Source organism: Punica granatum, chromosome 1 (genome assembly GCF_007655135.1).
Source record: "Punica granatum isolate Tunisia-2019 chromosome 1, ASM765513v2, whole genome shotgun sequence".
Classification (NCBI taxonomy): Eukaryota; Viridiplantae; Streptophyta; class Magnoliopsida; order Myrtales; family Lythraceae; genus Punica; species Punica granatum.
The window spans coordinates 47,930,844-47,943,464 of record NC_045127.1 but is presented as its reverse complement, the minus strand read 5'-3'; the positions used below and the strand labels follow the sequence as shown (position 1 = coordinate 47,943,464).

The 12,621-nt window shown below is 39.4% G+C and overlaps 2 protein-coding genes across 2 annotated transcripts; one reads left to right on the top strand and one right to left on the bottom strand.

Annotated features, from left to right (window-relative positions):
- Positions 1-815: 815 nt before the first annotated feature.
- LOC116206969 (geraniol 8-hydroxylase-like) lies at positions 816-1,826 on the bottom strand. Its single transcript, XM_031539816.1, has 2 exons — positions 1,440-1,826; positions 816-1,112 (listed from the first exon to the last, which is right to left on the bottom strand). The coding sequence occupies exons 1-2, from the start codon at positions 1,824-1,826 to the stop codon at positions 816-818; spliced, it is 684 nt and encodes a 227-aa protein (XP_031395676.1).
- Positions 1,827-7,824: 5,998 nt separating this feature from the next.
- Positions 7,825-9,812, top strand: LOC116192347 (geraniol 8-hydroxylase-like). The gene is made up of 3 exons (XM_031520884.1): positions 7,825-8,309; positions 8,446-8,874; positions 9,033-9,812. The coding sequence occupies exons 1-3, from the start codon at positions 7,842-7,844 to the stop codon at positions 9,642-9,644; spliced, it is 1,509 nt and encodes a 502-aa protein (XP_031376744.1). The 5' UTR covers positions 7,825-7,841; the 3' UTR covers positions 9,645-9,812.
- Positions 9,813-12,621: the final 2,809 nt, after the last annotated feature.

Sequence of the window (12,621 nt, the reverse complement as noted above, 5' to 3'; positions counted from 1 at the left end):
TTAACGGTGAGGTTCATTATGTCTCACAAGATTAACCACATTGTGTTATTTGTCCCTAAAAAAATCACATGGTCCAATTTATCTCAAACTCAAACCATATGGGCGTTTTTGTACTTTTGCCCTTTTCATTTTCCTAGCAAATGTAAGAGACATATAACTACAGGTTGAAGATACAAGGAAAAGATTGTAGTGTGATGATTCCTTGTTGCGCTTTATGATTCTCACGGATTATAATTGAAGATTGATTGGTTGACTGATTGATGAGTTGATCTTAAATGAATATATCTCATAACTAATTCTACCTCACCAAATGACGAACACTGAATCAATCTCTTTGTTTTTGGAAGAATGGGATTGAATCGATCCATTAAAAATGCAATTGAACGCATAGGACATATATACGAAGCCTTTAATGATGCCAAATCTATCATGTAGTCCGAGACCTTAATCCCTTCGAAGGACAATGCCACGAGTCGTAACATGACTTCTATAGAGGACCTCAGACTATACACATAAGTTTCTCATTCTAGAAACTATTTCTTGATCGGTAAAGGCACGGGTCGTAGAGGCTGCGCCTTTTGTAATGTGATCCCAAATTTCTCTACCATTTCCATGATCTCCAGGTAAACCCCATCTTCGAGCTTCCAATCAAAGGAGTTAAGGAGTGAACTGAGCATCAGGTGCAACATTCTCATGGCCAATGGCAGCCCCGGGCATAATCTCCGTCCTCCGCAAACGGCAAGAGCTCAAAGTTTTGTCCCTTTACATCAATGTCCAGCTGCCCCAAGAACCTCCCCGGAATAAACTCGTCGGGGTCATTGACCAGGATTTCGGGTACCCTCCAGGATGGTGCAGCCGCCGACATGCACTGTCGCTCCGACCCTACAGGGGACTAGCAGTGGGAGCCATGGGTGCATCCGGAAGGTCTCCTTTACCATTGCTTTTAAGTACGGTAGTCGAGCAATATCAGATTTCTCAACAGCGTTGCCCCTACCAGTCACCTGTTTGAGCTCGGCCTGAGCTTTTAATAACTTATCGGGATTACGCAGCAACTCGGCCATCGGCCACTCCAACGTACTTGACGTGGTCTCACTCCCCCCGGTGAAAAGGTCCTGGACATGATTGAGAAATTAAAGAAAAAAACAGTTACCAGAAGGTCACTAGAAGACTAGTTCGTCTCACCGTAAAACGAAAGAAATCAACCAAAGGTGTTAATGAATGCATAAATTAACCACACCGTCTCAAACAGTATTAACCTTTTGGATTAGACGATTTTGGTCACTTCAAACTCTCAAAAGAGATAAGGTAATGGTATTAACAAGGTAAGGTAATGGAATTAATTCAGCATATCATTGAAATTCCTTTTTGTTTCTGTTCCGACGGAGATTTTTTTGACAGGAAAACATTAATAGAAATAGAAATTTAAACTGACCAAGAACAGATGCTTCATGAGAAACAGATCCATGCCCTCCTTTATCTTCGCTAAGGTCTAGAAGAGCATCCAACATGTCACTCTTCCTCACAAAGCCTGAGATCTCCCTGTCCTGCAGCCTGTCGTTGATGATCCTATTGAAAACATCGAACATCCGCCCGAAGTAACCGGTCATCCTCTGCCTCACACCCAGTGGGTCCACCCTCTTGAGCACCGGGAAGTAGTCTGCCAAGTTTGGCTTCCCTGCATCCACCATGATCTGCCACACTAACTCCTTGAACTCTTTGGCCGACTCAGAGTTGGGGTCTGCCAGGTCCATGGAGATGATCGTGTTCCTCATCAGGTTAAGTGAAGACTTAAACCCCGCCTCGCCAATGTCCACCGAGCTTCCCATCTCACTACACTTCCCTACGTGCACCAGGAGTTCCTGTAGCTAAATATTTCAAATTTCATATGTAGAAGAAGATAGACAGGACTTTTGAACAGCCCACCATTTCTCGTTTTCTCTATGACGTATATTAGTTTTCTTGTTCGCACCTGGATTTTTTGGCGGTGGTGGTGTTGGTTTGAGTCGAGCGTCTTTGGTGCAAACAGGTGCACATTGCAAATCCAGCGGAGGTTCCAGCAGAGTGGATCAGAGACGGGGCCCAAGGTAGGCCGAGCTCATGATGGCGGAGGGAGGTGATGGACTCGGGGATGTGGCGGTTGGAGAAGGAGACATCATGGGTCTAGAGGATCTCTCGTGCCATTGGGGCCGAGGAGATGACCACGGTTGTGGCATGGCCCGACTTCAGTCTCATGATCAGGCTGTGGACGCTGGCAAGATTGGTTAGGGACCTGTGGGGTAGAGAACCAAGCTCGAGGAGGTTCCCGATCACTAGGAGCGGCCTCGGTCCTGGAGGTAGCTTCCCGCCATGGCCCAATTTACCTCTGTTTGCAATGTAGAGGAGAGCCTGGACCACCCCCAAGAGAGGTAGAGCCCCAACATCAAGACCAACATTTCCATAATCTCTCTATGTATGCTAGCTTGAGAGCGTTCATTTTCTTGGTAACTAGCGGGAGAGCTTTACTTATGGGCTCAACTATATATATTGCATCATTAGGAGTGATGGCTTAGTGGCTCCAAGCTCACTCCCATGTAATTAGGAGATCCCTTAGGTCTCGAGTTTGAATCCCCGGGGACATATACTAGGGTGAGCTCTTTGGCTTAGGCCTGGGATTATCTTCGGCTTTTATGAGCTATACTAGGCCTCTGGTGGTGCTACGCTGATGGACAAGCCAAAGGGTTATCTTCGACTTTTGTGACCTATACTAGGCCCTTGGTGGTGCTACGCTCATGGGGCCAGTGTTTGCACTGGTTGTTCAGTTTATCTAATAAGTACGCGGTTGAACACGAAAGCCGGAACATTGCATAACAGGGGCAATAATGTTGCCATCACTACTGCCCACTATTATTAAAGAAAAAACTATATTTATTGCACGAGGGAAGCTTTCAACATTGTCAGGTGTGTCCAAAGTGACCATTTCCCAAAAATAGGGCAGGTAACAATGTAATCCCATACTCTTTAAACTAATCCCATAAAAAATTTTAATTTAAACTACAAGTCATTCTTCTTGGATTATAAGGAGGTCTTATCAATCTGTTAAGACATAGAGAACGAGAAGGCAACGGGCATGAGAAGCTCTAATCAACACGGAACGAAGCTCCAGTTAACACATAACGGAACCTTTTGTGGTTTCTTTTATTTGATAAATAAAAGGTGGCCAACAGTAGTGGCAATTTTGTTGCCTCCCACTATGAACCAAACAACCAGCACATACACTTACCTCGTTAGCGCAATATCACTAAAGATCTAATATAGTTCACAAAAGTCAATCTCCTCCAAAATTAGGTCAAAGAGCACACTTTGAGCAAGTTAAAACGAATATATCATTGAATTTGATTCCTATTTATGGGTAAAATGGAACTTGCCCCAATATTGAACTTTGAATTTTAGTGATTCTCCTCCTCTCTTGTGATTTTTTGATGAGTTACCACAATCAGAGATACTCGATCTATTTTTCGATTATAATTTTCTGTTATAAAGAAGGCTTATGGGTCTAAATATATAAATAGAAAATAAAGTAAACTAACGGAACACATAAGTTATCAAAAGAGGATGTAGCGATCAATATGGCTTAGTTTAAGCGGTTCGTCGCTTGTTCTCCTTAAGTAAGGTATCGAGTTCGAGTCTTGTAGATAAAGAAAATCCATAATGGGAGTTCGAATACCAGGATCCTCACTTAAAAAAGATTGTGTAACACAGAGGCGCACAATCTCGCCTAGCAACCAAGAGGTTTTTGTTCAATATCTAGGAGACTACCTAATGCCCCTTTGTTAGCTATTAGAATTTTTATTTTATTGTAATAGGCTTACGGGCTTCCCTTGTAATCCCAAAAAAAATGAGCACACAAGTAATATTGGCAAGGATTTAACCCAAAACCCCCTTGTTACAAGTTAGCATTTTGTGCTACTGCACTAATACTTCTAACTCCTTTTCTATTATGATTTACCTTTGTTGTTATAATTGTACATGAGGCACGAAAATATGTCATAATGGTCCTTGGTAATCCTACTAAAAAAAAATTCTAACCATCAGTTGACCCACGTGTTCTTTTTTTATTTTTCTCTTCATTTTATGTCCTTACTCCTTATTCCTTACAAAAAATCGCTCATATACACCCAAGGAAATGCAATGTATTGATCAGCTCTGAGGGACTTGATCCATATTTTACTTTTTAACACCGGCCGCAACGTAGAAATTAGTGGCCTTTTCAATGCTTACCTGCACATGTCACACCACTCTGGACACCCATTCTCAACAATTTACTAAGAGCTGGACTCTCTTCTGTACTCAGGTAAACTGTCACGAGGTGAGCTTCCTCTAATCTTTCACATACTCCGCCTAGGGACAGATCACACAGATTAACATGAATCGCACAATATTGGTAACAGCCTGCATTTGTACTTTGGGCCTATCTTGGTGATAGCCTATACAAGCGCTTAAAATTCGCTTTAATACTATGTATAATTTTCATTAAATCTATAAGTGGTTAGACCCATTTTCAAATTAAATTTGAGGAGCATGGTGGAAAACTCTATGTATACTCAAGAAATCGCACTTTATAAGCCCGTATCGAATAAAATTTATATTTGACTTTCAAAACTTAACTTATGTCTGGAGTATATTTATATATATACATATATATATATATATAGCTAACATCGCATATTATATTGTTAAATCGTCGTAATATTGTTTAAACATCAAGCACGAAAAGCAATTCACAGAAGATGGTGACTGAAAATAATGATATTATATCCACGCGATGGAGTAGGGGAATAATAACTGTAATTTTCTGTTATGTTGCAGATTTCTTTTCGGTGGATGTCATCTAGTTGATTTGGTATAAAAAAAAGAGTTTTTTTTCGGGTGAATAAAAGAAAATACTGAATTTGATATTGATGTATATCAATGGCGAATATACCGCCAAAAAATGAACATTATTATACCTTTTATCTTTATAATTTATAAGACCATTTGGTAGGGGTGAAAATAGATGGATACGGCAGTTTTTTTCAAAATATTCCTGTTTAGTTAATATCAATTTTTCTAGAACAAAAAATTAAAACAATTTGGGAGTATAAAAAACCGCCTGCCCATTGTTTTTGTTTTCCCGGATGGTTTTATCGGGGATTGAAAATGGAAAATGTATCATAGCAATTGAAGAAGTTTCGAAAACAATCAAGAATTGCAAAAAAAATATTATTTCTTTCTTTCTTTTTTCCACACGAACGAATTAAAATATATAATAACACTATAACATAATTATATCTCAAAAATGGAACAATCTACCGATGATTTTACTGGGAATATATATAGACATGTATATTTAAGAATTTTGGGTAAGTTCAGGTACCACCGAGATTTTCAATCGGTCCCGTTATTTTCTTGTGGATTTTTTATGCTTTAAAAACCATTCAAAAAGACTTTAAAGTTTTATGAGTTCGGCTTTTTGGGTCAAGTTAGGTTCAATTTGTTTGGAATTTCAATTTTTCAGAATTTCTTTTTACACCCTACCTCTTGGTCGTGTGTGTTGTACTGATCACTTCATTGAATTGGGGCCACGTATTGGACCATTTACTTGCAGAATATTATTATAACTATATTATCATTCGAACTGTATCTCTTGATGTTAAGCAGAAAGATGTACCAACTGGAATACAATCTTTCTATTTCACTAATATGTCTTTCTTCTTTGGTGTACATCATGATACTCTGAAGTCCAGTTAACCCCGCCAAATCAAATTCGAAGCAAATTGACTCATTAAGAGGTAAAATTATACCAATCACATGAATTTTCTGCATTCACAAAACTTGAGTCAAAAACCTTATTTAAGGCAAAAAAGAGAGAGTATAAAATCGCTTAAATCAACTCACGTTTGTTGTCACCTATTTCAACATAATGCACCAGTATTTTTTTTTTCCAGAACCTATATAAACATGCATTTACTTAGATCATATATTAAAAGTTCTCAAGATGACCTTAACCTATAAAAAAAATCAACATGGATTATTTCAAGCAGTTTGATACTTGTTCTTCTTAAATAATATCTTAAGTTTCAGTTCTTCAAATAGAGAAAGTCCATGATTTCGAGCTATTTAATCCATAGTGGATCAATTCGTCTTGAACTAGATTAGTTAGGGCCGATTAATTCCGAATATACTAGCATGAAAACATAAAAAATAAAAGTAGAAAATAAGTGAAGAATGAATAATGAATAATGATAGTTGTACATGCTATTGATATAGGGTGATTCTAGGATGAAACGCTAATTTGTGTTCCATGATAGAACATTAATTTCAGCATTTAGATCTCACCAACTTTTAATCTCATCTGTTGATTATTTACATATTTTATCCCTAGTATTTCTAGTCCTTCATCTTTTTGTTTCACAATTTTCGCCGACAATACTATACCGCTATTCTCGAATATTCCCTTCACATATGCCAATAGTATTTTGCAACATCACCCATCATTGCCACATTACCCACGACTGCCAAGTCCACCACAACTGCCACTTCTACATTCAACCCGACACGTGTACCAATCACGGTATGGCACATCACCTATGACTGAACGGATCTAATAAACTGATTTATTAACCATGTTTACCAAATCAAATTTCAGAAAATTGAAAAAGATAATTTAGATAAATGGTTTTCAGAAAATTAGGGTAAGATAAGTGCTATTTATTGTTGGTTATGTTTAAAAAAATTAAATAAAGTTGAAAAACAATTTAATTTTTTTTAAAAAAAAAGACATGGGCCTTGCTCGAAGAAGATGGAGGGGGGTGGCTGCTCCCAGCATCGGCGATCTCGTTTGGGAGATGGCGGCCAGTACCGGGGCCACCACCGCCCTGGATCTCCCCAAACTCTCTCTTCGTGCGATCTCGCCAATCTCATTAACAACTCTTCCCGTTCTTGAATTCTAGAAGCCTTACACGTAGATAGTTATATTATGACTTTTCAATCAACCTTTCATGATTTATAAAGAATCGCCCACATTTAGCCCAAAAGACGTGTGGTTGAAATCCCAATTTCAGTCAAAAGAGATCCAAGTCATTCTATTATTCACACAAACCCTTCGATGACGTATCAACATATTACCATGAAGCTGCCTTTAATAACAAACAAAATCAAAGAGTTAGCAGCCGAAAAAGATGGATCTTTACACAATTACCCACAAATCTATTGATGGCATAACAGGGAAAACGATTTAACTCAATTGACAATTGTCCTTTGAAATCTGGTTAAGATCACATTCTTAACATAGGATAAGAGGCTCTTCGGAATCTGCTCTTTCATATATATTTTTTTCCTTTTAATGTCTTTGTAGGTTCAATGTTGAACCGATCTATTAAACCAGTCAAGATTTAGGTATGTGTCATCAACATGTAAGCGGTCATCCATTTTTATTATACTTTACATATGATCCGATGGATTTGTAACATCATTCAAAGATCTATGAGCCAAAATATTGTCTTTAATATTGAAATGGCTAAAAAAACCAAACATACCATCATAAAATATAATTTGGCCTTACATTCTAGAATTTGCCATTGCGGTACCTGTCGTGATATGTATATTTACCATATATTATGTACATTAATTGCCTTTCCTACTCTTTGTCTCTATCTTAGGATGGTACACTAGGATATTTTTTAGGCTTGGCAAGAAATTAATTTAAAAATCTACCCAAAAACGAAATTAATTTTATTTCTTGTGGGATATATAGTTGAGCGCGTATGTGACCTCTCAAGCTATTTTACCAAGAAACCGTAAGCTAAGTTCAGCAGATAGAGAGGATGGACTTATTGATCTTGATGTTGGGGTTCTACCTCTCCTGGGGGCTGCTCCGAGCCCTCCTCTACATTGCAAACAGAGGTAAATTGAGCAAAGTTGGGAAGCTGCCTCCAGGTCCAAGGCCGGTCCCGGTGATTGGGAACCTTTTCGAGCTCGGGTCTCTACCCCACAGGTCCCTAACCAAGCTTGCTAGGACCCACGGTCCAATCATGAGCCTCAAACTGGGCTGCATCACCACTGTGGTCGTCTCCTCAGCTTCATGGGCTCGAGAGATCCTCCAGACCCATGATGTCTCCTTCTCCAATCGCCTTATTCCCGATTCCTCTACACCGTTCCGCCATCATGAGCATGGGCTAGCTTGGGTCCCTGTCTCTCCCCTCTGGCGAAACCTCCGCCGGATTTGCAACGTGCACCTGTTTGCACCCAAGACCCTTGACTCTAACCAACAACTCCGCCACCAAAAAATTCAGGTGTGAAAATAGAAAGTATTATACATCGAAGATGAAACCGAGATAGCATGCTTTGTACGCGTAGCGAACATTCCATACTAATTCATGACCCACCTATCTAATTCTTATATCAAATTGATCACGTATTCGGGTCCAGGAACTCTTGGCTTATGTCAAGAAGTGCAGTGAGACAGGAAGCTCAGTGAACATTGGCGAGGCAGCATTCAGGACTTCACTCAACCTGCTGGGAAGCACGATCCTCTCCATTGACCTGGCAGATCCTACCTCTGAGTCAGCCAAGGAATTCAAGGAGTTAGTTTGGCAGATCATGGTGGAATTGGGGAAGCCCAACGTGGCGGACTACTTCCCATTTATTAAGTGGCTGGACCCACAGGGTGCGAGGCAGAGGATGACTGGTTACACCATACGGATGCACGATATTTTCGGTACGATCATCGAAAACAGGCTGCAGCACCAGAATGTCTCTGGCTTTGTGAGGAAGAATGATATGCTGGAAACTCTTCTTGACCTTAGCAAAGATAAAGAGGAGGGTGTGGACCTCGTTTTAATTGAGCACCTGTTTCTGGTCAGTAAAAATTTCTTCTTGAGTTCTCTAATTATCGTTTGACATCAAATATGCAAATCAGGAACATGTCGGGTTTCGTTTGGTTTTCGAGTGCCATGAAATTGCCTTTAAGCATTCTTCCTGTAACTATTCTCTTTTAATTTCTCAATGATGTCCAGGATCTGTTTGGTGCGGGGACTGATACCACTTCAAGCACATTGGAGTGGGCGATGGCTGAGCTGCTTCGTAATCCTGAGAAATTATCCAAAGCACAGGCCGAGCTCGAACAGGTGATCGGCAGGGGCAAACCTGTCAAAGAATCTGACATTGCACGACTTCCATATTTACAGGCTACAGTGAAGGAGACCTTCCGGATGCACCCAGCTGGCCCACTGCTACTTCCCCGAAGAGCCGGAGCCACCGTGCAGGTTGGCGGCTACACCATACCGGAGGGCGCACAAATCTTAGTCAACGTCTGGGCTGTAGGCAGAGATCCTGCCACGTGGAAGGACCCGGAAGAGTTTATTCCAGAGAGGTTCTTGGGGCTGGACATGGATGTCAAGGGACGGAGCTTCGAGCTCTTGCCATTTGGTGGAGGGCGGAGAATATGCCCGGGCTTGCCATTGGCCATAAGAATGCTGCATTTGATGCTTGGCTCGCTCCTTAACTTCTTCAATTGGAGGCTCGAAGATTGTGTTTCTCCAGAAACCATGGAAATGGGAGAGAAGTTCGGGATGACCTTACAAAAGGCACAACCTCTCCGAGCCGTGCCTTTACCAATCGAGATATAATATCTTGAATGACAAACTTAATTACTTATAATTTGACTCCGAGCCTACCTATCCTTAAGATACACATAGCAGAGGACATCAGGATAGGCAGATTCTCGTCTGATCAGAGTATAACTGATCTTGTCTGCTATGTCAATTGGTTATATTAATATTCTGATCTTGTCTGCTCGGTGAACCAATTCATTTTGGTTACTCGATGAGCTAGATTCAGCACCCAGTTAAATTCTGATTTCGGGCGTTTCAGTCTTTTGTTATGCAATTAATTGAGAAGAACCCAGTTTTCATTCTCGATTCAAACACCCACCAATCAATTTCCATGCGATTTCCGGTAGTGCCTCCTGTCTTTTCTTCAGCCACTGCAGCATTTCTTGTACAGCAATCAAAGGTCCGACCTTGGCTCTGCTTTTCTGCAATTCCCTCTGCTAACGGACTTCCGTTGGAAGCTCATGTCAGTATAACCGTTATGGCCACTGCAATGATTTCTTGTATTGCATTTACTTATGGGAACCTGCATGGTTAAGGTCGCCATTTTTATATGAATTTTGGGCGTCTTCACACGTTAGTGTATGTTCCGATTCTTTTCTCACAATGTGTGTTGAGATAATGAAGTTTGTGCCTTGAGGGATTGAAACAGCAGTTCTGCAGCAGCTTGTGTTCGGGTTTGCTATTTCCTTTTGTTTCGGGTGAAATGTTCATATTCACGTGAATAAGGATCTGAATCTCAAGGTCACTGGTGGCCTCGCGATTGCATATTTGAAATCATATCCCAGCCAAGCAGAAGATAAGAACCCTCTGCTTATAAAAACTGTCATTGTAATTTATAAAAACTGAGGCACAACATCGGGTAGCTACCACGTGTTAGGAAATGAGAACCCTCTGCTTCTCATTCAATTGAATTTTCCACTTCAGTTACATCCTTCAACTCCCCATTCAATTGACATTTCGACTTCTGTTTTATGGATTATAAGTATTTTTCTTTTTATGTTTCATTCGATATAGTCATTCAAGCATCCACCTTATTCGTATAATATCAAAAAAATCAAGAGTTACTTTTGAAAAAGGATAAATTCTTGATATACGAAAAGTCTGGAAATGATTTAATCATGCATGTAACAAAAGACTTAAAATGATTTAACTCAACAACTCTAGGAGCATGCACCGACCGGGAGAAGCAAAATGAAATCAGGATTTGGCCGAAATAAGCAACGCTATGGATGCCACGACCGGTCACTGGAAAAGTCTTTAAATACAAGACGACGATACAAATAAAATGAAGTTCAGTGATTCCTCCACCCTTAGCAAGGGGAGACAATTTTCATCTATTTCATACTTTATCATTTCAGCGTTGATTCGTTTCGATTGAGCTTCCTTCCTATCAATCTAGAAGTTTTTTTTTTTTTTTTTAGAAACCGGGAAATGATTCAGTTCCAAAGCCAAAGACTGCAGTTCTTGAACGAGCAATAAAAAAGATAAAGATCCATGTTGCATATCTGAAAGTGGAATTGATATCCTTGCGCCTCACTGGTCAATATATTTTTCTCTCGAAGCGTTCTTCGTTCATAGTTTGATTGGTATTCAGGTGTTCTAGGCGTAGAGGTTAACACTGGAGTTTCACTATTAAAAAAATAAACTCTAATTAATGTTGCCAGTGAGGGCGATTTGCACTGTACTGAACCCCATTCTCAAACTTTCAGAAACTTTGGCCGATACATATAGATGAATCTTCCCTTTGTTGTTCCGGTGGAAGCTTAATGAAGTTGGATCCCCTAGCAATTCCATGAAGAACGCCTACAGTGACAAATAAACAAATAAATTGAACTTTTAGTTCTAAAACTAAGAGAATCTGCTTCATTTCTTGCTTCATGAGTCCGACTCGAATAACCTGTTTGAACTGATTCAATAAGGAATAAGGTTGTGCTTCAGTTAAGCCGATACACTATATATGACCACATATTACGAACACCATGAAAACAAATGCACTCAACTCAGGCCAGCCTTTTTACCCCTACAAGTCCCAATCTGGATGTAATTCTCAAGAGTGCATGGCCGTATCGACCGATACAGAGGAATATATTGTTCCAGTCGTGTCAGTTAATATATAATGGACATAAACAATGAATTCCAAAATATTCTCGAATAAATTATGTGCGTAATATGTGCAACGCATGGACCAAGAGATCCAATTGAGTCTCTCTTGGTTATTCAAATAAACTGATCTAATCAAACAAAGAGATGCAAATATTATATATATGTATATATATATATATATAAAGTTAAGTAAAGGGACATAAAAAAATTTCTATAGTTAGCAAGAATTTAATTCAAAATTTTTTAATTTATAAGCGAGAACATGCACTATTGTAACGCTCCTCCATAGTCAATGCTCATTTAGTTATTTTTTTAATGATGTACTGTATAGATCAACTCAAAATCTATCCCAACGCTAAGATTCCTTGAAGAAAGAATTTGCAGTGCTGTATTTTTCTAACCTATTAATTCACAATCAAGTTTTACTCATTTTTGCGACATTGTAGCAATACGGGCCGTTTAAATTTTAAGATAATGTAAAATCCTACCAAAAAAGATATGTAGCGATAGATCATATGATAGTATGATCTCTAAAAAGGTAAGCTTACTGATGCGGCAGAAGACGTGACAAATCGGTATCTCAAAAAAAATAGGTTATGATGACCCTGTCTTGAGGAAAACAGCATCCAGAGCAAAACTCATAGCCTTTGGCTATGAAAAGACGAGATTTTGGCCGAATTCCATCTTTTAGGGCCTCAAACGGACATTTTTATGTTATTTGGACAATTTTTACAATTTTAGGAAAAGTTTATTATATCTTTCGTGCAATTTAAGCGTTTTTAATTCTATTTAAGCATTGTAAAACCCTAGGGTTAACAGAGTTTTCTTTTTTTATCAGTGAATAAAATTCAGAGCTTTCGTACTTTGTCCAATCTCGGAGTCGATTCGA

What these genes read in the sequence shown, in the direction of transcription:
- LOC116206969 (XM_031539816.1), bottom strand. Translation starts at nt 1,826, where the DNA reads ATGGGAAGCTCGGTGGACATTGGCGAGGCGGGGTTTAAGTCTTCACTT. An exon ending in CTGTTTCTCATGAAGCATCT is followed by an intron (nt 1,113 to 1,439) that starts GTTCTTGGTCAG and finishes AATCATGTCCAG; the next exon opens with GACCTTTTCACCGGGGGGAG.
- LOC116192347 (XM_031520884.1), top strand. Translation starts at nt 7,842, where the DNA reads ATGGACTTATTGATCTTGATGTTGGGGTTCTACCTCTCCTGGGGGCTG. An exon ending in TCCGCCACCAAAAAATTCAG is followed by an intron (nt 8,310 to 8,445) that starts GTGTGAAAATAG and finishes ATTCGGGTCCAG; the next exon opens with GAACTCTTGGCTTATGTCAA. An exon ending in TAATTGAGCACCTGTTTCTG is followed by an intron (nt 8,875 to 9,032) that starts GTCAGTAAAAAT and finishes AATGATGTCCAG; the next exon opens with GATCTGTTTGGTGCGGGGAC.